This window comes from Podarcis cretensis (genome assembly GCF_951804945.1).
Source record: "Podarcis cretensis genome assembly, chromosome: 7".
In the NCBI taxonomy this organism is placed as follows: Eukaryota; Metazoa; Chordata; class Lepidosauria; order Squamata; family Lacertidae; genus Podarcis; species Podarcis cretensis.
Window position 1 is genome coordinate 56,731,484 of NC_137176.1, and position 27,150 is coordinate 56,758,633.

Sequence of the window (27,150 nt, forward strand, 5' to 3'; positions counted from 1 at the left end):
GTCTCCACTCCCACATGTCCCTTTCTATTTTGTTTTTACTTACATTATGATTATTTCCATTATTTGTCTTTGCTACTGGAAGGCAGCCCTTATGACTCTGTCACTTAGTGGCTGTGTGGGTCTAAAGTTATCTCCTAGTGTTCCATCGCTGCCTTCTAGCAGTTCTGCCCCTTTAACATGTGTCCTCAGTCTTCGAAACTCTTCTATCTAATAAAAACAAGAAAACAGTTGTTGTTTTATACATCAGCTCCATTGTAAGGAAATGTAAATACTGTTTATTTTTCTCCTCTCCCTAAACTATCGTATTTTTCGCTCTATAAGACGCACTAGACCATAAGACGCACCTAGCTTTTGGAGGAGGAAAACAAGGGGGGGGGGATTCTGAATCCCAGAAGCCAGAACAGCAAGAGGGATTGCTGCGCAGCGAAAGCAACGATCCCTCTTGCTGTTCTGGCTTCTGGGATAGCTGCGCAGCCTGCATTCGCTCCATAAGACGTACACACATTTCCCCTTACTTTTTAGGAGGGAAAAAGTGTGTTTTATAGAGCAAAAAATACGATATATCCCACCATTCTACCATTTGTGCTATGGCTTTTTTTTTCTTAGAAAACCTTATAAAATCAGGAATTTTATTATAATCCCTACACATTCCTACTCCAAATCCTGCAGAAAACAGGGTTTTGTTTACAAGTGAGTTTTCAAGGACTGTGACACCAGTTCAGTGCTGGTACTAATTCCTAGGCCCAGAATTCTTTAAGTGCCTTGTGTCTTTTGCTCCAGACTGTGGTTGGCAAATCTCAGGGTTCTAAAAAAAACAAAGTAGATCCCACAAGTTGCCTTGCCGCATTTTGACGGGGCATTCTTTGTGATAATGCCCAGCTTGTGGAACTCCCTCCCTGGGAAGGTACGTCTGTCCCCATACAGGCTTTTAAACACAAATGAAAAACATATCTGTTCTCCTGGGTCTTTGACACATGAGTGTTGACTGCAATTTCAGCTGGTGGTATTCTTTTAGCATATGGGTTTTTTTCTGTTTTTGTGGTACAGTGGTGCCCCGCAAGACGAACGCCTCGCAAGACAGAAAACCCGCTAGACGAAAATGTCTTGCGAGTTCCTGCGGGGTTTTTTCCCTTTTTTCCCCCTTTTCCTAAGCCCTAAGCCGCTTATCAGCTGATCCGCTAAAAGCCGCTAAACCGCTAATAGCGCTAATTCACTAAGCTGTCAATGGGCTTGCTTCGCAAGACGAAAAAACCGCTATACGAAGAGCCTCACGGAATGGATTAATTTCGTCTTGCGAGGCACCACTGTATTGTAACACATTTTCATGGATTGTTTTTATGATGTTCACTGCCCTGGGTTCCTATGGGAAGCCAGGTTGTATAGAAGCAACAGGAACAACCACAACAACTTCTTTACATTGATGAGCAGCAGCTTGCCAGGGCTTCAGATGTGTTTCCCTTCCACACTTTGCTTGGAAATGAACCTGGCACTTTCGCCATACAAAGATGTGATTTGCTACTAAGCTCTTCCTTAAGCTTCTTTCTCCCAAAGCTCCCACTCCATAATGAGCCATTTGCTTTGGGATCCACAAAATAGCTGATATGTTAAATATATATTGCTTAGACAAACCTCTGCAATATGAATTTTCTCTTTTTAAGCACTTGGTTCTTATTAATGTTTTCAATTATATTTTAATGCAGTTTTTTCTGATTTTATTCTTATTAGGTTTACACCTTCTTGATATATTTTTATGAAAATGTGGGTTATATGCTAAGCAAGTACAGGCGTACCTTGGATCTCGAACGCCTTGCAACTCGAACATTTTGGCTCCTGAACGCTGCAAACCCAGAAGCGAGTGTTCCAGTCTGTGAACGTTCTTTGGAACCCGAATGTCTAATGCAGCTTAGGCAGCTTCTGATTGAATACATGAAGCTCCTGCAGCCAATCGGAAACTGCGCCTTGGTTGTCAAACGTTTTCGGAAGTCGAATGGACTTCCGGAATGGATTCTGTTTAATAACCAAGGTACGACTGTACCGTATTTTTCCATGTATAAGAACTCCCCACATATAAGACAACCCCTATTTTTCTGAACCCAAAGTTAAGGGGAAAAATCACCCCTAAAATAGATAGCATTTGCATTAGGTGTATCATATATTCCACAGGAGGTACGTTCACACCCCCATGCTTTAACAACAACAACAACAACAACAACAACAATCTATTCTTGCCCTTACCCAGATTACAAATTTTACTCCTCATAGAAAATATTGCCAAGGTTTAAGAATGGGGAAAGGAGGCTTCTCTGTGTGCAAGTCAGTGTAGGATCAGATTCAACTCAAGATTTATCTTCACATCGGTACAGTGGAAGGACAATGACATTTCAGAAGATAACTATAATTATGGTTGCCATCTACTTCAAAACTGACTTCTTTCAATACACTTGTTTATTTGATGAACAGGTGGGTTGCTAAGATTATTTTTCCTCAGACTAGTGCTTTTGAAATCCATATTGTTTCTTTTTAGCTTTGAAAGGCAGAATGGAGCAGCTTTCATAGAAGAGATGAAAGGAAGGAACATGGTGGAGGTTCTTGGGAGATACTTAAAAGGAAAAGTTCAGATTGTGAAGATGTTCGTTGATTTTATGTCTATTTAAGTGGATTAAGAAAAAAAATAAGTTTCTCTGAAAACGTAAGTATCTTACAGAAGAATAGTAAGATTTTGAGTATCTTACAGAGAGGTAACATGCTTCAAATGAAACCTGAACTGAAACTTCACTAAGATAGTTTGATGTCATTGCAGTTTAGGAAAAAGTGATTTCTCCAACACACTTCAAAAGTTTCAATCTTTGGAGTCTTGGAGAGATAAAGCAAACAAAAATGAGATGAGAAAAAAGCTCCATCACAGTTGCAGTACTTCTGAGTAGTACTAGGAGACCTTCAAATAAATGCATGTTGAATAGAGTGCCTCACACTTGTAACAAAAGCTTTATTTTAATGATGTTTTTGATAAGAGAGAGACTCAACATCATTCAGTGGGAAGCACTTCTCAGTCCTTACTTCAGTAGGAGAAGTGAATACCAGATATATTTAACTGTTAACTCTAGACAAACCTAACAGAACATAAATGGGCAGAGAAATCCTAAGGTGGTTAGCAGGGGGAGGATCTGGCAGAGGTGCCCCTTCACTGGGTTCTTCTGATGAGGTGACTCCACCACCAGTGGCATGCGGTGAAATTTTTCATAGGGGAACAGTTAGGGCCAGAGGTGCCAGCTTGCAAGGGGCATGGGGGGGGTCAGTGTCATGCGTGGGATGTTGTGACGTCCTGACGTTGTGCACGTGAGCATCGTGCCTCCCTCCCTAAGCCAGGCAGAAGCTTCCCAGGCTTCGTGAAGGAGCTGCCAGGGCTCTGACAGGATGACTGAACCCCCCTGCCTCCTTCCAAAAGCCAGATGGGCTTTGGGAAGATGACAGGACAGCTCTTGGACCTATCAGAGACTTGCGCCTGCCTCCCTAAGCTGGGCAGAAGCTTCCCAGGCTTTGGAAAGGAGACACCAGGGGAACATTTAGGGGACTAGCCTAGTCCCCTTAGTCCAGTGACCACACTGGCCACCCCCATGGGGGCCTCTGCTGCACCCACCCAAAGTGCAGCAGGTTGCAGGATACCATTGGAAGTTAAATGCTTAATGTAGAAGCACTCTCTCACACACACATGCCAGCAAAGATTTTGCGGTGGTTACATTGCTTCGTTTCACATTAGCTCATCTCTTGTAGCACCCTGCTGAAATCCCATAGCTTTTTATACCACAAATATCCTGGTTTAATTTTGGTTTTGTTGCGCTACAGCCCCTCTGGATACCATTAACGTGGTAGCATTGCGGAAGTGTTGAAGAACAAAGTAAAGCTGAAGGAATCTACCACTAATGCACTGTTATTTTGTCAATACTATGTTGCATAATGCATCCCCAATAGAACAGAAGCCCTGTGTCTGCGGGGGGGGGGGGTCAGACATAAGCAGGCGGGCATGTTCAGTACCCACAGGAACCCTCACTGCACAAACAGAGTTATTGTGTGCCTTTGTTCAAACAACTAGCAGTAATTATTTAAAGGCAGACAATGACAAGGGGCTACATTTCTTTTTTACTCTGTGATTTTTATTTTTATTTTGTCTTTCCCATATATATATATATATATATATATATATATATATATATATTTGGCGCATAGGATAAAAGTCAACAGAGTTCTTTTTTCCATTTCTGACCTTTCTATTGCTTTCAGTGACACAAAAGATTTAACCTTTATTTTAAAAGCCATGCTCCAACTGATCTAATGAGATCTTCAAGATGAAGCAGGTATCCTGCCCTGCAATATATTTTGCACGCTATAACCTTTCGCTCGGAATTACATTCTAAGGTCATTATAAGCACAGCCATTACCTGAAGTTGGGATACAGTTAAAGGATATCTAAATAAGATCCATGTAACACCTTCGCTGCAGGGGGGAACCGTGAGAGAGCCTTCGTACACCCAGTAATCTCGTAGCAGGGGGTCTGAAATTAAATGGAAGAGATTGGTTTGAAAACCTGCCATTATGCTCCATCTTTCTTTTCAAAATCAAGGGCACAATCCTGTCTTCAGTCTATCTAGAGCTGTGCCAGGTGCAGCCGGAGGGGAGCATGTTGGAAAACAAGTCTTAGCCGCAGGCACTTCATCCCCAAACTACATCCCTGCAAAGAGATGTTGAATGGAACATCAGACTGCAGCAAACTGCATCTGAATGCTTTTCCCAAGAAGGGTCTAAGATGGGCTGCAATCCCCACTGGTGTGGGATACTCTCCTCTCGTCACGGACTACCAGCAAGGGCTTTCACTAGCATGCCCCTTCTCAGTTTATGTGTCTCTCTGTGCAACACCATAACAAGGGCTTTCTCAGTAAAGCCCAGATTTCCCCAAATACAGGCAGTCTAAGCATGTCAAATATGAAGGTCAGCCTGTGCTTCTCACTTGCTGCCATCATTGTGCAAGGTGCATTCCATGGCCAGGTCAAAAGAGGAATCATGCCTAGAGCAGCCATGGTACAGCCATGGGTTTGCCTCTATCAAAGCTTTCAGGGTCTGGCTGCAGGCACTGGCAGCACCACTCTTGGCCTCTATAGTCTTTTGTGCATGCATGGTTTTGTGGCATACAAATAAGCACTTACCTGGTAATAATGTGTTGGGATTAAAACACGGTATTGTCTTGGACTTTCCCTGAAAATTTAACAGAAATCAGTCTTGTCTCTCTAGTTTTTAAGAGAGAGCAGATTTTGAAACAATTGACTATCTAATAAAAATATCAGATTATACGATAAATTATTTATCAAACTCTCTCTTTTTTTAAAAAAAAAAGTTTCTATTTTTACAAAATGATGCCACCTATGTTGGATATAGCTAAGCTACTTAATAAATCAGAAAACTCAAATGCAGCCTGCAGCTAAAGGTAAAGGTAAAGGTACCCCTGCCCGTACGGGCCAGTCTTGACAGACTCTGGGGTTGTGCGCCCATCTCACTCAAGAGGCCGGGGGCCAGCGCTGTCCGGAGACACTTCCGGGTCACGTGGCCAGCGTGACATCGCTGCTCTGGTGAGCCAGAGCCGCACACGGAAACGCCGTTTACCTTCCCGCTGGTAAGCGGTCCCTATTTATCTACTTGCACCCGGAGGTGCTTTCAAACTGCTAGGTTGGCAGGCGCTGGGACCGAGCAGCGGGAGCGCACCCCGCCGCAGGGATTCGAACCGCCGACCTTTCGATCGGCAAGTCCTAGGCGCTGAGGCTTTAACCCACAGCGCCACCTGCGTCCGCAGCCTGCAGCTATCATACTTAATTCATTTCAAAACATTTTTAGAAAGGAGAATTAACAGCTTTACCTTATATTGGATGTCTTGCAGAATTTCAGTAACAGCCTTCAGGCCTGAATGCTCTTTTCCTATCTGAAACATAATGCACAATAAATAAAGATAAACACACAGTATTCCCTCCTCTGATGAAACACAGGTTTCAACAAGTGAAGTCAGTTCCGTACTCATTTCCACCAAATTGGATGACCTTTTGCATGAAGTTCAAGCAAAGATGCAGAATTAAGTAACTTTCAGAAAGGTAAATGGAGTGGACAAGATAAAAACAAGAGTACCAAGGTATCAAACTTCAGGATAAGCCAACTTGCCTATTTTTGCCTGAATGTTTCAGTAATTATCATATGTCATGTCATAATCAAGCATCATTGTGTGACATAGAGAGCAAGGTTATCGTTTGCTCAGCTCTGAAAAGTACACAGATAAAGTTCAGATCTTTGGCTCCTCTTGTTCTGAGTGGATCTGCACATTACAATGAGGGCAAGAGTAAATTATTTTACTCCTGGCACTGTATCCTGCCCTTCCTCTGAGCAGTTCAAGGTGGCCTCTCTCTCTCTCTCTCTCTCTCTCTCTCTATATATATATATATCCTCTCCCCGCCCCCATCTTATCCTCACAACCACCTTAGGTGACTAGCCCAAGGTCAACCCTAGGGAGCCTCATTGCAGAGTTTGAGCCCCAGTTCAAATCTGATATAACCTACTACACAACTAGCACAACTAACTACTACACAGGTAGCTGAAGACCATATGCTATGAACCGTGAGGATAATGTGCATGCCAACACCATACACCTCACTCGGGTTTTTGAGAGCTAGAAGTCTATACAGAGAGCTGGTTCATTGTGGCTGAAGAAGTCAGCATGGTTTCACTGAAAGCTGCCTTATACCATGTATCCAGAGAAGGTCAGGAAGCCAGCATTTCAGTCACCTCAATCATGTTCGGGGGGGGGGCGGGTCCTGTGTACATATGGGGCTTCCATAACTCATGAGTAGGGCTGGAGGAGAAATTCAATCAGTTCACATTTAAAATTGAATTTGTCCAATTTGCACTTTCCAAAATAATAATAATATGAGAACCATATCAAAGACATTCGTCAGAAGTTGCACTTATCAGAATATTGCAGGGTAATTCTCCAACCCAACAACACTTATGAACATGTGTAAATCAGGGGAAATGTAAATAAAAATGAATGCATTGGTGAAAATAACTTACAGAAATGTGTTATGTTAGGGGAAATTGCTTGCAAAAATGTGTATGTTGGTCAAAACTGCATCCAGAACTGTGGTTTTTAGGAGAAATCCTCCAGGATTTTTAAAAAAGAAAAATTCACAACTTGCTGGACAAATGTGGAGAACTGAATTTAAGATTGATAAAAAATTAGAAACTAAGAAAACTCAAATGTACCAAGCCTTCCCTCACCCCTCAGGAGGATGAAGGGATGCATTCACATGGTAAAGCAAATGGAGGACACTCCCGTCTCAACATTGCAGGGTACACGGGACTCTTGTCAGGCCAGGAGAAGATTTCTCTTACTTTGGATAAATTTGTTTCAGATGCCAAATGCAAACAACATGTTTAGAAGCATTTCAAGTGTCAAAACATTCACCCCAACCCAGCAAGAGGGATCCGTGTGGTTAAACAACCTTATACATGTGTTGCCAGTGCAGACGTACCAATGCAGATTGCCATCCGTTCAGCTTAGCATCAGATTTGCTTTAAGCCATAGGCCATAACAAGAAAAATGTCAGACAAAAGTAACCACTTAAGCAATAAATAAATCTCAGCTATCAGGGAACAGAGACACAAACAGCAACTTTGAAACGTACACAGAAAGTTCTTTAAGAGCTTGCTTCTTGATTACAATCCATTTACGAGAATTGTAATGGATCTGTCATTGTTTTGTGGCTGTCAAGGCAAAAGTAGCCATGGTGCCAGGAATGCCTTTGTTTTCATTGGCCAGAAGAAATTCTAATTTTGTGCAGTGTTGACCAATATTCCTCATTTTTCAACTGCTTGATAAGAAAGCTATTCCTTGAATATTTCAATGTAATGTAGGAAACTGTCTCATACTGAGTGACACCACTGCTTCATCTTGCTCAAGTTCTGTCTGGCACTGACTGACAGCAGCAGCTCCCCAGGATTTCAGGCAAAGATGTCTGCCTGGAGATGCTGGGGACTGAAACAGGACAACTACAGCTGGATGAAATCCACTGAGTAAAGTTGGCTTTCTTCTAGTAGGCCATTAAGCAAAGGGCACCCAACTCTCCATCAAGTTTAAGGATGCAGTGCAGAAACATTTTCAATTAAAATAAAAATACTGAGCAATGCAAAAAAGAGAAAAGGGATGGGTGGGAGCCCCTTGATTAAATTGAATTGAAAAAGTGGAGAGAGATTATTAAGCTAAAGAGTTTTATTTAACAATTTTACATAACTTTCTGAGTAACTCCAAGGTTAGTTCTGCTGAAATTGGAAGGCCGCTTCAGAAGCAATTATGGAAGAGTCCTCTAGGATACAAAACCGAGTGAACTGAGAGCTGCTTCCATTATTTTTAACGGTCCTATTTCTGCATCAAGACCATAATCAATACACTTTTACATTCAAACAGTCTTGGAGGCATTTATAATCATATTATAAAACATGACAAATTAATAGAAGCAAAAAAAAATATAACCTAACCCAGAATCAATTTGAAACATAAAGGACAACTTTCCCCACCCCATCCATACAATATTGAAACGGCACAACTAGTTATGAAAAGGCAGCCTTCACCAACCTGGTGCCCCCTGGATATTTGAGACTACAACTCCCACCAACCAGCATCAACGTGGAAATGAAAGGAAGTTACATAAATAGTTACACAAATCATCCAACTTACATTAAATAGCAGACAGCAAGATGATTAACACAGTATTTGGCAGAAACCAAAGTGCAGTGGAATGGAAACAGATCAGAATGGGAATTGCTGCCTTCATTTATTCATTCATTCATTGCATTATTCCTGTTCTGATTGCTGTATGTCATCTACAAACTCAAATAAGCCACAAAGCTGAACTTTGAAAACCATATTCATGCTCTTCTGCAAAGAGATAAGCTCTGCCATATCATAAAAAATAAGTCCATTTGCAGCTGTCCTTATTTGAAATATTATCACTGCAAATCCTATGTTTCTTTAACCAAGTTATTAAATCTGATCCATTTTGATCTTTCTAAAGTGTAGAATTGTTCTAATGCCCACTACAAAATAAAAAATAATGTTATTTTCTCACCAGCCCACTAATAACCCCCACACAATCATTTTCATTTCCAGGGAAAATTTATAACCTAAGTTTGACTGTGTTCAGAATGCCCTTCTCTTTCTTCTCTTAAACCTAGTATTTCATAATATTCTACTGCACACATTATGACATTTTTTTGAACACACCGTTTAAAAGAAATAGTCATGATAAATGGTCATGAGCTGCCTGTGGCAAAAAAGCAACTAATGGATTTAATGATGATTATGATTATGACAAAGACAGCAGAAAGTTACCTGCACAAATAAAGCAATAATGGCTATGCCGTTCTTCTTCCCCACTGCTTCATCAATGTTGTGGTACATTGTGGAGTTCCAGTGAACTAGATGGAGCTAGAGAGAGAAACAGAGAAGGAGTTACAATATTTTTGTCCTATCTTAGCAGAGGAATTTCCAAAATGGTTCACAAAACAAATTTTAAAACTATTACACAGGAACAGTAATATAGCATCATCAAATATACTAAAAAAAAACCAAGCAAACATTGTAAAAGCCATAATAAATCAGCATGCTCCTTACGAGAAAATATTTTTTTCCCCACTCCACCTGAAAAAACCGAAATTGCGCCTGATTACTCTTTTGGAATTTGGGATGCTGCATCAGAAAAATCCTTGTCTAGTAGCCACCCACCTAAGCACAAAAGGGAACGGGAAGCTATACTGATATCTAATAATATCAGTAAATTTGGCCAAGTTTACATAGAAGGGACGTGGGTGATGCTGTGGGTAAAACCTCAGCGCCTAGGACTTGCTGATTGCATGGTCGGCGGTTCAAATCCCCATGGCGGGGCGCGCTCCCGTTGCTCGGTCCCAGGGCCTGCCAACCTAGCAGTTCGAAAGCACCTCAGGGTGCAAGTAGATAAATAGGGACCGCTTACTAGCGGGAAGGTAAACGGCGTTCCGTGTACTGCGCTGGCTCATCAGATGCAGCTTGTCACGCTGGCCACGTGACCCGGAAGTGTCTTCGGACAGCGCTGGCCCCCGGCCCCTTAAGTGAGATGGGCGCACAACCCTAGAGTCTGGCAAGACTGGCCCGTACGGGCAGGGGTACCTTTACCTTTACCTTTACATAGAAAAAGGACACCCTTCAGATACCCTAGCCCTGGGACTCCTCTACACTCATGGTTTTTAACGCTAAAACTGAGTTTTAAAGGGTTATGATAATAGCCCGTGGGTAGGCAAACTAAGGCCCCGGGGCTGGATCCGGCCCAAACACTTTCTAAATCCAGCCCACGGATTGTCTGGGAATCGGCGTGTTTTTACATGAGTAGAATGTGTCCTTTTATTTAAAATGCATCTCTGGGCTATTTGTGGGGCCTGCCTGGTATTTTTACATGAGTAGAATGTGTGCTTTTATTTAAAATGCATCTCTGGGTTATTTGTGGGGCATAGGAATTCATTCATATATATTTTTCAAAATATATTCCGGCCCCCCACAAGGTCTGAGGGACAGTGGACCGGCCCCCTGCTGAAAAAGTTTGCTGGCCCCTGATATAGCCATATACAGTGGTACCTCGGGTTAAGTACTTAAATCGTTCTGGAAGTCCGTTCTTAACCTGAAACTGTTCTTAACCTGAAGCACCACTTTAGCTAATGGGGCCTCCCGCTGCCGCCGCGACGCCACCGTGCGATTTCTGTTCTTATCCTGAAGCAAAGTTCTTAACCCGAGGTACTATTTCTGGGTTAGTGGAGTCTGTAACCTGAAGTGTATGTAACCTGAAGTGTATGTAACCTGAGGTACCACTGTAATGTTCTTTAAAATGTTAATGATGTGTTATCAGAATGTGACACCAGAGGGTGCTGCAGAGCTTGCCCTGTAAAATAAGTGGGTAGACCTTATGTTTTAAAGTGATAAAAAAAAATGTTCTAAGAACATTTAAAGAGTGAGCATAGATCCAGCCCTGGAGTGTTTAGGGCTTTCTCAGTTGTAGTCCCACCGACAGTAGCTGGCAGCTAACGTGCAGATCTTATCTGCCCCATTCCTCCTTGAGCTTTGCCCAGGGTGAAAGGCAAGCGTCCATATGCAGGAATGGCTCCCTTGTGCCATTAAGCCATGCTGCTGCCGCCTACCAGAGGCCGGAATTGCCTGCTAGGTGTGAAGGAAGAGTATATCACTGCATCCACTCTCAGAATTTGCAATAATCTTTTGCAAGTCTTGTTAACATGTGATAAAGGTGTGTAATTGTCTTAATCAAGTATATGTTACAAGATGAAAAATGAATAGTGAAACCCAAGCTTCCAAAATTTAAGTGCCACCAGGGCCGATCCACCCATAAAGGCAAGGTGAGGCAACTGCCTCAGGCAACCACCTTAGGCAACAGGGGCCACAGATCCCAGTACAGTGGTGCCTCGGGTTAAGAACTTAATTCGTTCTGGAGGTCTGTTCTTAACCTGAAACTGTTCTTAACCTGAAGCACCACTTTAGCTAATGGGGCCTCCCACTGCCACCGCGCCGCCGGAGCACGATTTCTGTTCTCATCCTGAGGTAAAGTTCTTAACCCGAGGTACTATTTCTGGGTCAGTGAAGTCTGAATTGTATGTAACCTGAGGTACCACTGTATAGATCATTATTCCCCCCTCTCCCGCCTCCTCCGTTCCTGGTGTATTTCTTTACTTGCCCCTACTTTCCTGGCAGAGAGAGGGACGCCATTTTGTGGTTCACCTCAGGCACCAAAATGTCTTGGGCTCACCACCAGCTAGTTAAGTGCTGGACATTGAAAAATCTTCACCTGTAATCATAGTATGCTTTCCTTTTGTTATATATATATATATATCTTCAGATTAAACAATATACAATTAAACATCAGGTACTTATTACCCAGCTTGGTATTCAGAAAGTGTGGCATGTTGAATGAATATGAAGAAGCAAATTATGCTGTTATACTTTGCTCTTTTCAATTGTTTGTCAATTTTACAAGCATGCTTAATTCTACCTTTGACTAATGTTAAATTATCCATTTAAATACCAGATCCTATGTTGACATTTCAGCCCCAGTCTCTTCTACAGGAAAAGCAATAGAAATGAAACGACATTATTCAGACGGGATATTGAAGTCTATGTGTAATGGGTGCCCCAAGACAAAATGGCAAATTTAGGTTGCACAATTACGGTTGATTTGGTCTCTTGCAGAACAAACCCAGTTTCTCCTCTGCTCCCAAATCAGACAAGGAAAGTAATGGGGAAATGAACTTGAAAGTGTAGGATATGCAGTGTCAGTCACATCTGCACTACACATTTAAAGAACGATTATCCTGCTTTCAGTGTCATAGGGAATCCTACAAACTGCAGTTTAAAGGTGCTGATCACACAAAGCTACAATTCCCATTCCAGAGCAATGTGCAGAGCGATTTAACTCTCTTCACAGAGAATTCTGGGATTTGTAATTCCCAGTATAATTTGGTGGAAGCCATGACTCTTTAAAGTGGTATCATAGTGTTTTAATTGTATGGTGTGCATGTGGCCTAAGAGGTGGGAGTGACCGTCATCTGACCTCTCTGCAAATGATTCGGAAGGAATGCTTATTAAATAGTCAAAAAGAAATCAGGATGCATGCTTAATAAGCAGGTCCATCTGGAAGCAACCTGCATCTAATCTCCTGGAAAACTTTGTGCAAAGAAATCAAGATTAATGCTGAATGAATGGATTGTCTAGGATTGTGCCTTTTATCGATTGCTTTTGCTCTTGATCGCCACAAGAGGGCACTCATGCCGCCTGATGAGCATAATATATACAGCGCGAAAAAGAAACTCCATGTATGGAAAGAAACTCGTTGAATTAAAGAGTTAACGTTTTAGCTACTGACCCTATTGGGAAAACAATGCTCAGTTCCACTCCTATTGTTATCTTGTTAAGGTCAACATATACCTTGCCACCAGCGGCTGTAACAATGCTCCAATGGACAATAACCAATGTCAGAGCTGCCCCTAGGTCCCAGCTCACAGAGGACCAACGCCAGGCTGTCGTTATGTACAAAAGTCTTTATTGAAGTTCGGTTTCCATTTCAAAGCCGCAGCGTGCAACTCTACGTCTTAAACTCTAGACCGGCGAAGCTCCATCTGAGTCTCCTCCCCTTCCACACCAGTTTAAGACTCTAGCCGTGCTCCACCTCTTCCTTAGCTCCTTCCTCCTCTGGGCCCTCCTGCCCGCTGGGGTTTCCTCCTTTCTGGACTCTTCTGACGCTGACCCCCCTGATTCTTCCCCCTCCTTCCGGCGGGCTTTAGGACCTGGTTCCCTATCCGGGCTACCTGCTGTGCCGCTCGCCTGTACATTTGAACTTGGCGCGCGCGCCCAGCCGGCAACCTTCCTCTTGACCGTTCCCCCGCTCTCCGATGGAGGCGTGGTCAATCCTGACTCATCTCCTCTCGCTGGTGGTGAATACGCTGGTCCCGATACCTGGGACTCCTCCCCCCCACTGCGCTCTGGTGGGGAAGCTGGTCCTGATTTCCAACTGCTGCTCTGGGAGTCCCTGCTGGCCCCTTGCTTCTGGGGTGTCCCCCTTGTGGCCCCCCTTGCCCTGGCCACCGGCGCCCCCTTCTGTGAATCTTCCGATTCGCTGGAGAGGCTCATGGAATCTCTCAGGCTACTGTCATCTTCTCCTACGCTGCCCTCGGATTGCTCCCCTTCGCTCTCCATCTCCTCCCCTCCCTGCGCTCCCGCTGCGTCCCTGACATCCAAGTTTAGAGTGACCACTTTCCTGAGTCTCATTGTCACCTCTTGGATGGAGCTACCACAACTTTCTTGACGGGTCACATTTGAGAGGTAAGGATCTGAAACAGACTCCCTCCCCACTCCCGCACCGAAGTCCCCAAAACTAAGTTATTTTAGGATTCTTAAAAGAAAAGTATGTTTGTTTGTGTGCTCCATAAATGAGAGAAAATATTGTACTCCCCATTAAAAAGAGCCTAACTATTTTGTGCAGGGCAATCACATTTTATCTTTTAACCTGAAACACAAAACTTACTTATAATACTCCCCAAAAACTTGAGAGTAAGGCTCTGTATACACTGTCCTGTTTAATCTGCATCCGGGGCACTCCTGCTGCTGGTTTGGGAAGCGCTAGTCACCATATCGATCCTGTTGTTTCTTAGCTTTGCTTTAAGCAGGTAACGTTGTACTGAGATGGGCACTGGTTGTTGCTTTGATTTTAATTTACAGTTTTAACTGTTTTGCTTTGCTTTGGGACACACCCAGAGAATTCCTGTTTAGGGAAGTGATATAAATGTAGTTAATACATGAACAGACCCAATGTAACTGGCTTGTCCATGTTGCTACCCTCCCACGGCCAGAAATTCCGCATTGAACCAACTAAAAACAAGCAAGTCTGGTTTCCTTTCATGCACATAAAGTTCTGTTGGGTGGGTGTGTGCATACCCAATCATACTTAGAACATTTGGTCCTCTTCCTACTGATATTAATTCTGCTACGTCTTTCTTGTCATCCGTGGCCTTGAGAGGTCTACTGCTAACTCCAGCAGAGCACTTGGCCCCTCCCTAATTCCTCATTTTGCCAGTAAGGCAATATTTTTTGAGGACATATGTTCTCCAATTAAACCATTTCATTTCTGTCCTACAAGGAACTTACGTTGCATTCATGACTCTCTTCTTCCACATTTTACCCTCACAACCCTGAGACCTAGGCTGACAGGGAATAGCCCAAGGTCACCCAGGGAGATTTCATAACCCTGTCCTCCTGCACTCTAATCCATTTACTATCACCCCACATTCTGGAAAGAAGGCATAGAAGTGAGTAAGTTGGTGGCAGGAGGAATAAAAGTTTAGAGGGGACTTTGTTAATAGTTCTGTGTGGCAGCTTTAAGACTAACCAGTTCAGGCTCCAGTCCTATCTGGGAGCTATCCCCATGGAATTTAATGGGGCTTACTTCTGAGTAATATATGGTTATTGCAACATTATTCCATTATCCCATACAGTGGTGCCTCGCAAGACGAAATTAATCCGTTCCGTGAGTCTCTTCGTCTAGCGGTTTTTTCGTCTTGCGAAGCAAGACCATTGACAGCTTAGCGGATTAGCGCTATTAGCGGTTTAGCGGCTTTTAGCGGTTTATCAGCTTAGCGGATCAGCTGATAAGCGGCTTAGCTGCTTAGAAAAAGGGGGGGAGGGGAAAAAAACCCGCAGGAACTCGCAAGACATTTTCATCTTGCGAAGCAAGCCCATAGGGAAATTCGTTTTGCGAAGCGCCTCCAAAACAGAAAACCCTTTCGTCTAGCGGGTTTTCCGTCTTGCAAGGCGTTCGTCTTGCGGGGCACCACTGTACTAGACATTGTGACAGCAGGGACCACTTCTAAACCAAGGTTGGACACAGAGAGAGAGAGAGAGAGAGAGAGAGAGAGAGATCATTTTATATATCTTCCATTCCTGCATATTTTACTATAACTATTCAAGTCAGTTTTGCATTTTTATACCATTCAAACATTAATTACACTGTTGAATTTATCTTAATGCAACCAGCGTTTTCAATTGTGTACAGTTATTTTCCATATATTCAATAAGTGTTTTCCACTCTTCTTTAAATATAAGTTCTTATTGTTCTCTTATTCTATGTGTTAAACCTGCAAGTTGTGCATATTCTAACATCTTAAGTTGCCAATCCTCTTTGTCTGGGACCTCGCTTGTTTTACATTTGGGGGCTAACGAAACACAGACCACTGTTATTACATACATAAATAAGCTTTTCTGACACCTAGGAATTTCTGTCTGGGTTATTCCTAATAAAAAAGACTCTGGTCTTTTGGGGAAGGTAATTGTAAACATTTTTTCCAACTCATTATAAATCATTTCCCAATATTCTTTTACTTTTTTACATGTCCACCACATATGAAAAAGGCCCCCTCCTTTTCTTTACATGTCCAACACATATCTGGTTGTACTTTATATATCATAGCCAACCTACTTGGAGTTAGGTACCATCTATGAATCATTTTCAAATAGTTAAGGTTGGACATTTTTCAGGTGAGTTAGGCACTAAGGGCTGTTTTGTCTACACCTTTGCATAGAATGAGAATGGGAAGAAAACCAGAACTTTGGCCTGCCCATGTGACCACATTGGCCCTGCCTACATGGCCACTTTGAGCACAGGCCACCCTACCAGCTCTAGGGGTTGTCAGACACTACAGCTTAGCCTAACACCTCTTTTTAGATAGTGGGTCTGTTAGATAATTAAGCTGTACAACCCTTCTGAAATTCACAGCAATATTTAACCTGTTGCAGCTGTTCATGAAATCATCCAATTCATCTTTGAATAGATGCGGGGAGCAACATGGATGCATGGAGATATAATACACATATATTATACACATATAATACACACATATACATATTGCACTGATTTGACTATATGGCTAGTAAACATCAATAACTGATGTGAATATGAACATGCATCTTTTCAAATAGCAGACTCAGATTCCAGGAATTTGCCATTATGTTGCACTGGGTCATCCATCATTCACAGTACAAACAAGCCAGAGATACCAGGAAAACAAGAGAAGGTTATGTACAAGTTGCTCAATCTAAGACTTTGATTTACAGTAGCTCCAAAGTTACTAGGGAACAAAAACATACACAAAAAGCCACACAGCTATTGTGCTACTGAATTATTTCAAGTAGAAGTGGATTGGGTTCTGAAAAAAATATTTGGCTGAATCAGCAAACATTTACAGAAAATGGTTACAATATTTGAGAGAGGGTCTTCTATGCCATACAGTGGTTTGTGTTTAAAATACAGGGAAATAAGAAAATTTAAGCGACTAAATATCCAAGTTGTGGCTGGTACAAAATTGGAAATGTAGGGGGGGGATATTTCTTCTTTAGAAAAATTACATGCAAATAGCATAGTTCCCTGGGGAGATTATGGACTCTCCCTCCTTGAAGGTTTTTAATCCTTCCTTTTAAGGTTGGACGGCCATTTGCCATGGATGCTTTAGTTGCAGGGGGTTGGACTAGATGACCCTTGGGGGCTCTTCCAGCTCTACAGTTCTATGACTTCAGACTTTTATGGGTGCTTCCACATGAGGATTTATTGTAGGATCAGTGCTGCTCATGCATGAAAGGGGGTTTTTTGTGTGTGTATTTTGGCAGAATTTCTGTGGGTGCATTGGCATCAAAATGCCAGCCTGCATTCCCCCCCTCCATTTAATCTGGATTTACCCTCTGAAAAGATGGCAAGTTTAAAAATGCTGCTCCCACTTACCTGCTTGCAATATCCAATGAGCCATTTAGAAGTGCTCTTTATTTTGGAATACCAGAACAATTACCATATTTTCAATATCAAAAGAAAATGGCCTGGGGAAAAGCAGTTCTTTAAATGGACTCTCAGTACTACTGATGAAGTTTCAGGGGAAGTTTTTCTCATTTAAAAACAAAGCTTACGGTATTTAGACAGTATTTGCTTTTGAAAAATAAGTTTCTTTTTTTTTTTAATGTGGGGCTTGCAAAGGTTGTGAGTTCAGAAAACAGAAATATTATATTAAGATCTAAGAGCATGCACTTTAAACCTGTTACCAGAATACACACCAAGAAGCCCAGCCAGGAAATACTAGCTCAGGTGCCTGAACTCAGACATCCAGGAATACAAACTGAAGGTTGAAATGTAGCTCTCTTGTTCCTCCAAACTGTTCCTAGCTGACCATATCCTCCAAAGAGCAATGAGGTCAATATGAACCCCACCTCTCTCATTTCCTTCCGTCATTCTTGAAAAGTACATCATTTGTGACAAGCTTCTATGTAGCAATGCCCTATGAAAAAGCCACAGCTTGTTTCCTCTTACTACAGCACCCCAAACAAATGTAAGCATATTGCAATTTGCACACTAAGGCAAGAACGTTGATACTTAGCTCTGCAATTAGGGATTGTACCCAGGGAAAGATGAGCCACTCATCTCTCACTTCATTGGACTGGAAGCAAGTGGAAGCATTTCTTCCCTGAATGCAGGAAAAAGCTTGCTTCCTTTCCAGGCCAATCTGAATTTGATCTACCACCTCAAAGGACAGCTTCACCAAGCAGGAGATTAAAGTCTCCTAGCAGTGCAAAGCAGGCCTGTGCAGAGTGGGACACAACCAGGTACACTTGTCCTGGGCCTCAGAGGGCTAAGCCCAGGGGGGTCCTGCCAGGAACCGGCTGCTTTTCTGTTTGAGTTTATAACTGCATTCAAACAAGACTCCTTCCTTGGGCCTCAGACAAGCTTTGCACGGGCCTGGTGCAGAGTAATATGCAGGCAGCCAGAGTTCATGGGAGCTTTGGACAAGTTAGTACAGCCGAATAAGGTCTCTCTTTCAAAAGCTTTGACACTGGATTGCTCAGAATAGTCACAGAAAGGGACTACCGCAAAGAAAACCACACTGTGTGGGACAAAGGCTCACGATCCCTTTCGCTAGGTGTGGGCATTTGTCCCTGACAATGGTTTTAAGGGGTGCAGATTTTTTTCCATTGATGCAATTCAAATGGAGACAGTTGAATCAAATTTGCTGCTGGCAAAAACACAAAAGGAAAGAAAAACCACAGGTAGAAGACACAAAGCCCACCACCACCAAGGAGCCCCTGGCCAAAAAAAGAGAGACCTGGGTAGACATTTGCTTCTCATTAGTTTGCTTCTTCCTTTTCCTTTCCTGGAATTTGAAGGGAATGGAGGAAAGAGACACTGCGTGGAGGCAATGAGTATTGGAGGAAAGGCAAGTAGAAGACAAGAAGCTGGGGGTGCTTCTCCAGGGGGTCCTGGTGCCTACCTCTTCTTTAAGAATCCCAGAGGTATAAATATTCAGGCCCAAGCTCAAGGAGTTTTCGTCACATTTATGGTATATGAGCAGGACATGAAACAGAAACTATGGTAGGAAGCTGACTCAATAAGTTCAGCTGTTTCTCTCCCACCCCCTTTGAAAGGTCGGTTCACATCATTTGCTAGAAGTATAAGAAACTGGTAAGGACACACTGACCCTGGATCTGGGCACCAGACACCAGCACATCACAGGAAGTCTGTGGCAATTCCACGCCATTAGTCCAGATGGACTGAAGAGGCTTAATGCAGCGGTTTCAGCACCCATTGCACTAAACCAAGACTAGTAGAGGGATTCAGATCGTAGGTCCTTCCTCTTCCTAGAAGCACATTTCCTTCAGCATTCATTTTAAAGCACATTACTCCCCCCCCCCCAAGTCCTGGAAGCAGTAGTTTGTTAAGGGTGTTTGGAACTATGGTTCCCAGGGTTCTTTGGGGGAAGTGATGTGCTTTAAACGTGTGGTACACTTAAACCAGGCATAGGCAAACTCGACCCTCCAGATGTTTTGAGACTACAATTCCCATCATCCCTGATCACTGCTCCTGTTAGCTAGGGATGATGGGAGTTGTAGTCCCAAGACATCTGGAGGGCCGAGTTTGCGTATGCCTACTTACACTTATAGCCTTGGTGCTATAGGTGTAGGAAGAAGCAGCTATTGAGAAATACACCATTGTGAAGTAGGATGACAAAATTCTGGATGCTCCAAAACATTTTTCTGCCTTTTGCATCATACGGTTAAATGATGGGTAGATCCACACCAAAAATTCAAAGATCATCCAATGCACTTTTAAAACACATGACAATCCTCAAAGAATCCTGGGAACTGTAGTTTTCTCCTTACAGAAATACATTTGCCAGCACCCTTAACAAACTTAAAGAACTACAGTCCCCAGGATTCTTGGATGTGCTTTAATGTATAGGGAGGATCTGAAACACACCTGGACAAATATGTTTGTAAATTTATTCTGTGGTAGATATCATTACAACAGGGATAGACACATTGTGGCTCTTCAGATGTTGTTCTGACAACTCCCATCAGCCCCAGCCAGCTTTGTTTATTAGAGTCGGAGTCCAACAACAGCTGGAGGGCCACAGGTTCACCATTCCTGCCTTACACTCTGTTTTCTAACTTCTTTATTTAAAATTCTGTGCTGCCAACATTAAGGGGGGGAATTGTGGCAGTGAACAGCATAAAATCAATTGCATTCATAAAACATATACAAGATATGTAAACACTAGATCAGATTAATACAGCAACATAACTAGATCACCCCTCAGGGAAAGCTTATGTGAACAGATAAATTTTAAGTAGATGCATAAATGCTAATACTATAAGCATTATTATTTGAGCTAATAAGGCTGGGTTTCTTGCAAGTTAAGGTGTTGAATTGGGAATACATTGCAAACAAGTGACTTTAATGGTGTGCTAATATGGACCTACCTAAACCCTTAGATTGTCATTGGAGGTCCCACCTCAGCTGTAGCTCCCTGTCTGTGGAATGCTTTCCCCAGTGAGATTTGCAGGGCACTAACAGCATGTATGGGTGGCTCCATAGCTCAGTGGTTAGAGCACTGGTCTTGTAAACGAGGGGTTGTGAGTTTGATCCTCACAGGGGATGCACCATGGTCTAAACCACAGAGCCTAGGGCTTGCCGATCAGAAGATCGGCGGTTTGAATCCCCATGATGGGGTGAGCTCCCGTTGCTCAGTCCCTGCTCCTGCCACCCTAGCAGTTCGAAAGCACGTCAAAGTGCAAGTAGATAAATAGGTACCACTCTGGCGGGAAGGTAAACAGCATTTCTGTGTGCTGCTCTGGTTCACCAGAAGCGGCTTAGTCATGCTAGCCACATGACCCAGAAAAACTGTCTGCGGACAAGTGCCGGCTGCCTCAGCCTATAAAGTGAGATGAGCGCCGCAACCCCAGAGTCATCTGCAACTGGACTTAGCTGTCAGGGGTCCTTTACCTTAAACAGCTTTTTGGTGCCAAATAAAATCTTACCTTTTCCCCAGGACTTTGAAATGCTGTCGTTTTTGTTTTATTGTTAGTGTGCTGTCAGAGCTTCTCATTGCTTGGGGGGGGGGTTGTATTGTTTGTTGTATGAACTGTTAGTGTTTTCTATTACAGTATTTTTTCTATGGTATGTTTTTAATTGTAAGTAAATCTCTTGGAGACCTTTGGGGCTTATTGAGCTAAATATAGGAGTTGACTTCAGCATAGTAGTAATACCTAGATGACCTCTTGAACCTACAAGTGCTACAGTGCTATTTAGCCTTTGCTATTTAGCCTAATAGAAGCAATGGTGGGAAGCTATATCTGTTGATCAATAGCTATTATAAACAAAAAATTGTTCATACCTTAAAAAAATAGATTTTTTTTAAAAAAAGGATAGACAAACCTTCCCCCAAACTGTCATGAGGAATGCACATGAACAAAGCCTTCCCAAAAGAATGGAATATTAGAAACAGTTAAAAATATTGATGCAGAAGAAAGGCAGTGTGCTTCACTTTCTCCCCCCATCCTTAGAGATGGATCAAGTAACTCTGATAAAACTCTACTGCTCATGTTGATGGCTAGCTTACTGTGCAATCAGTCCTGCCAGCCTACAGCACTTTGGGGCCATCCTCAGAACTATGCATTTTATTCAGTTTATTTATACTTTGTCTCCCAGGACAGCTCACAAAAAGTTAAACATTACAATAAAGCAGATGCATACAGTGTCTTGCCAGTTTGGAGCTGACTGAGCAGCATGCTTCACAGCCAGTTCTTCTCTGGCATGGCAGCATCGAGCTTCAGTGCCAACTATGCAGTAAGGAGAGGGGATGGCCCCTAGGTTGCCGCCATCCCCTCCCATAAAAACCCTTTCCATTAATTGCCTTAAAGAACCACAAGTTCTCAGCCTCCTGACTCACTGAAAGCTTTGCAGGAAAAGGATCCCATTGAATATAAAAGCTATCCGTTTTCAAAGGACTTATAACGAAATCCTGCTAAAGATCACTCTGTTTCGGCTGCAGTTCTATATACCCACTTAAAGGTAAAGGTAAAGCTACCCCTGAACATTAGGTCCAGTCACGGATGACTCTGGCATTGCACGCTCATCTTACTCTATAGGCCAAGGGAGCCGGCGTTTGTCCGAAGACAGCTTCTGGGTCATGTGGCCACCAACCTGGGAGTAAATCCCCTTGAAAAGTAAGCCCAGCCGTGTATAATGATCTAAACCCATGACATGCCAAATTAGCAGCGCACACCCAGAAATGCCAGGCATGAGTGAGCTTACAACTTGAAATGGGAGATAGCAAGCAAATACAATAGACAAGCCTCAAACTAACAGTGAAATGTTATTGCAGTAAACATAGCAGCAACTCGGTGAGATGAAGCTGATTATATGTCTGGAATGATAAAGTGGGCAAAAGCAGGAAAGCTCTGAATAGGAGAAATGGCCAGTTTGAGAGAATGGATTTGTTGATGGGATAGTGCCAAATCAGTGTTTGTTCAGAACATTGGTTTTAGGGAAACGATGAATAGTTAATGATATGGAAATCTCAGAGACCACTGGAATTATTTTGTGCTTAATTGAATGGGGCATTAAGCATCACACATAGCACAGATTTTACACCATTCCTATCCACAGAGCAGCTGCAACAGTTTTACAGGCAATGAAGTTAAGATTTGTTGTGAATTTGGAGCAAATGGTCAGACAGAATGCTTGCCTGAAATTCAAAAGATTTCAAGAAATAAACTGACCTGATCCATTCGCTCTTCTTAACATTTCAGGAAAAGTTCTATGTACAATGTTAACAACTGCAACAGCAACAACAAAAGTTCTGGTGCAGGGAAACAATTGTGGAAGATAAAGTAGAAGTGGGATATCTTTACTTTAATCAAAGAGTGTACATGTTAGTAACTTCATCTCAAACCAAACAGAATAAATATTTTTTTTAAGTAGTATGGCATTATCAAAAGAACTTCCCACAAGGGCAGAGATTTAATATGGTAAGCTGTTTTATGCTAGTCCAGGCTAGACCTTTTCAGGGAACAGGTTTCCACAGTCTCGGTTCTTTGGCACTACCTAAGATCTGTTTCCTTTCCTCAGCTCCCATTTCCTGAGGGTGGATCAGCTTAATTTGTACAACGCACACCTAATGGGACTGCCATGTAATGCTGGAAAGGAATTTTCAGCCTAGCATACTATGTGGCAGGAGGAAATTTTATTTTTCATGAATATGAGATTAGAGACCATGCTTTTGACTTAGGCAACATGGTCTAATGAATAAAGCACCCTGGGCTAGATCTGTTCCGGCTACTTTTGTAGCACACTGTTAATTTTCAGCAAAGCATGAAACGTCTCATGTCACCTTATCCACTTCTGGAAAGCAATCAGAAGCCGTGTGGCTTCTTATGAGAAGCTACACACCACTGCTTTCTTTATCTTCAGACCCATTGCTGCCTCAGCTGATGTAAGAGGAATAACACTGAGCATGGCGATAGGATACGAAGCCTACTCCTAACAATCAGTCCCTCTGGAAGGGCAGCCAACCACCAAAGGCTTCCTCTTTGAATGTGCAGCACAGAGAGGTTATGCTTTCATGCCAGTCTGCACACTTCACTAGCTGCATTCACATATCCCCGTTGCCCTGCTGCCCTGACTTGGAGGAAGGAAGGATAGATGACTCATTCATCCACAAGCCCCTTTTAATCCCTCCACACAAACCCTTTTATTCTGGTTTTGCTTAGAAACCCAAGGTGCCACAAAAAGTTGAGAAGAGGGGAAAGAGGGGCAGTGAGGGTACCACCATAAATCTCTGCTCTGCAATTCCCTGCAATATTTCAGCAGCGTAGCTGTGGCAATATTGCTGTGTTAGATTTAAATTGCATCATTCTCACTCTCTCGTCTTAAATTTTATGTGCAGAACAGATCGAAAGAAAAACACACCACTTCTGATCAAAATTCTAATGTTATTGTTTCAAAAGTAGCCGTAGAGCAGTTAGAAGGATCTGTTGTTTGTTCTGTGTGCCTCTGTAGGTTTGCAGCATCTGTCTTTATCTATGCAAAGAAATAGCTCTGGAAAATATGGAGAACATGGAGCCTTAAAATGATATGTATTTTCACTTTCAGCTCTTCTGTGATCTGCTTACTTCCATAGGGTTCGATACTGCTTTGAGTGGTATAATACTGCTTTAAATGTATAGTGCAGATGGGTTCCTAATTCATGGCCTTTTTCACTATGCTATTATATTGCTATTTAAAATATTATTTGAAGTATTTTAAATTAGCATCAATGCATATAAATTAGCATATATATATATGTATATATGCATGTTATACATATCTGTATACTCCTTGTCCTCTTCTTTGGATGATGACTTAGCTTTTGAGGCCACCCTAGCTTTTCCTGCAACATTTCCCAGGAAAGGAGACCAGTTTTTGAAAATGCCCCAGGGCAGCCCCGACAGCAGTGCAGTGCCAAGTTGTTAAGTGTTCTATCTGCAAGTAATATGTGTCGTTAATATGTCTTAGTTAATTAGCAGCTGCAGTATTCAGTACCCTCATTACTCAATTACCTGAAACCAAAGTCCATCTCAGGCCCTGCGAATGTACCACTTGCATCAAATAAAACCTGATCAAACAAACCCAATATTCTGAAGACCTTATCAACAGATAATAAAATAACTGCTACGCTCTCATGCCTCTTCTTTGTATTTAAAGGTGGTATCAACTGCTTCCCCCCCCCCACACACACACTTTTCATTCTGTGACAGAAGGTTAAGGATAAGACTTCAATTTTATAAAGCATACAAATTTACCATTCTCTACAATCTGCTACTAGGAAAACATTGAATGCATTTAACAACTGTGAACGGAAGACTGTGAAACATCTGCTGTTGCGCTGTTCTCTATGCCTGCTCTAAGGGTCAAATAAGATGGGGTATTAAGTGTGTCATGAGCCCTTAAATTAGTGACTTTAAAAATGCCTTTCGGGGGGGGGGGATGGGAAAGGGACAATGGCCTGGGGAGGAGAGGAGCTTTAACCCTTTGCCCCCACCCAGTTCTAATCTGAATTTGGACACCAAGCTTTTGCTATTTTTCCAGGTGGGAAGCTTTCATTGAATGGAAGCTTTCCTCCTGGAGCAACTAGCAGGCACTGGGGGGTCCTAGTTTTGATTGGGACCATGGTGGGGCAAAGGAGTAAAGCATTCTTTCTCAGCGTGCTAATTTTTGTGAGAGAGGGCTGAGCTTTTTTAGTTGTGGCTATGAGTAAGCAACTGGGAAGCAGATACCCTTGACTATCTACTGCAAGTCATCCAGAGGTCTACCAGGAGATTCCAATCTACCTTCAGCCGACCCTTGGTCTACCATGCCTGGCTGCAGCTGTCCAGAGCATTTTTGTGAAGATTTTACTGAAGGTTAACAAATACAACCAAGAACAACTTCTGAATTTCATAAGGAGAGTTGGTCAATAGACAACGCAATAATTAATTTTGAGCATGTCAGTTTCCAGAGGTCATACTGGAAACCTCTAGTTAGCTAATCTGTTAAGCCATGAACCAAAAAGTCCTAACCTTGAGTACCAGTTTCCCAGATATGCAGGAAGAATGAAATTACATTGTTTCACTTAAAGATACAGGATGTTGTTTTATTCTCATTTTTAAAATGAAAAATAACATGGAACTTGGCAATATTGAGCTTATCCAAGTTTTGGAAAAAATAATAATAACATTCTTCTCAATGTTTCTATATGGATATATTGTTGGTATTCTGCAGCTTTCTGGCAGAAACTAAAATGAAAAAGCAAGTGAATATGCAAAGCTAGAATCTTTTGTCATTTGCTCCATTGGCTTCAGTAGATTTAGATATCTAACATCATTCAGTAGCTAAAGCCTGTGGTTCCCGTCTTAAAGCTGTTCACAGATTTAGCTAAATCTCTTTTTGTACCACATGATTAGCTTTCTCCTCAAAACTTTATCCAGATTATTCATTGTCAATCTTTAAAATATATTCCAGGTTTCGAAGGCAAAAAAAAAAAAGTATTTTAAAAATGTATTTTAACATTATGCTGTATTAGCTAGGAATTTTAGGGCCAATAATTCTGTAAATTAAGCTAATGTTCTTTTTAATTTTTGTACAACTAGAGGAGACAGAGATACATGAAGACCTGAGGTTCACAAGTTATGAAATTAATGAGTACACACCTACATGTATATTATGAGTACAGTCATACCTCGGGATAAATGTGCTTCAAGTTAAGTATTTTCGGGTTGCGCTCCGTGGCGACCCAGAAGTAACAAAGCGCGTTACTTCCGGGTTTCACCATGCGCGCATGCGCAGACGGTCAAAATGACGTCACGCGCATGCAGGGAAGCAGCAAAACGCGACATGCGCACGCACAGATGCAGGTTGCGTTCACTTCAGGATGCGAACGGGGCTCCGGAACAGATCCCGTTCGCATCCCTAGGTACCACTGTATATTTACTGTATACACCCAAAGGTGGGTGATGCTAACATGCAATTTCATCTGTGTATATAGGTTGCAGAGATTCAAAGCCAATCGTGCTACTCCACCTTCAGCATGCAGTTTTTAAAGGGCACGTTTCCTCTATCATATTATTAGGCAATGGGGGCTGGTGCCCATTGAGATCAGCAGGGCATCCTGTTTCACCACTTGAGCCGAAACAGGAAATGTCATCTTGCCACTGCTGCCTGCACTGCCAGCCCCACCACCTCCACCACCAGTTGAGAAGCAGCATTAGCATCACGGCCAATCTGAGGCAAGATCTCATGTGCTCCACAAGATTCAGAATGTTTGGGCCAAAAGAAATAGCATCCTCTCCCATTGATATTTCATCCTACTTTTTAAAAATCAGGACAGGGCTTTTGATTTTCAAAAGGGGGAGTGAGGCAGACCTATTTCATTTGTATGATCTTTATGAAAACCAGCAAGCTTCAACAGGCCCTCAGATTGAGACTAAACTGGGAATAGTTGGAGGAAGCTGGCATTGAGGCTGTTTTCAGATATGAATTGATTGCAGAGGGCTGCAGCTGCAACATTAAATGTCCTTTTTCTAGTATAAACTAAGCATACCATTGGGACATGTGACACTCTCAGCAATGCCCCATCTGAGGAGTGCAGTTACTGGGCAGGGATTGATGAGGCAAGGTGGTTCCTTAGGTAAATTGGTCCCAAGTTTTA

The 27,150-nt window shown here is 42.4% G+C and overlaps 1 protein-coding gene and 1 long non-coding RNA gene across 7 annotated transcripts in view; one reads left to right on the forward strand and one right to left on the reverse strand.

Annotated features, from left to right (window-relative positions):
- Window positions 1–27,150, forward strand: part of LOC307220682 — a 58,853-nt gene that overhangs the window by 25,190 nt on the left and 6,513 nt on the right. For 2 of the 4 annotated variants that reach the window (XR_013841036.1, XR_013841038.1), the window contains exons 2-4: window positions 2,525–2,689; window positions 13,034–13,091; window positions 13,857–13,939. This is a non-coding gene — a long non-coding RNA (uncharacterized lncRNA). Of the gene's footprint in view, window positions 1–2,524; window positions 2,690–11,277; window positions 11,355–13,033; window positions 13,092–13,856; window positions 13,940–17,698; window positions 18,214–27,150 lie in introns of those variants that run through there. The other 2 variants (XR_013841037.1, XR_013841039.1) reach the window with 2 other exon arrangements.
- CA8 (carbonic anhydrase 8) overlaps window positions 1–27,150 on the reverse strand; it is a 38,248-nt gene that overhangs the window by 3,811 nt on the left and 7,287 nt on the right. For 2 of the 3 annotated variants that reach the window (XM_079984664.1, XM_079984663.1), the window contains exons 4-8: window positions 9,419–9,514; window positions 5,903–5,965; window positions 5,199–5,247; window positions 4,437–4,549; window positions 40–207 (exon numbers count right to left, since the gene is read on the reverse strand). In XM_079984664.1, coding sequence (XP_079840790.1) covers window positions 73–207; window positions 4,437–4,549; window positions 5,199–5,247; window positions 5,903–5,965; window positions 9,419–9,514 — 456 coding nt within the window. In that variant the 3' untranslated portion in view covers window positions 40–72. The remainder of the gene's footprint in view (window positions 1–39; window positions 208–4,436; window positions 4,550–5,198; window positions 5,248–5,902; window positions 5,966–9,418; window positions 9,515–27,150) is intronic. The other variant, XM_079984665.1, reaches the window with a different exon arrangement.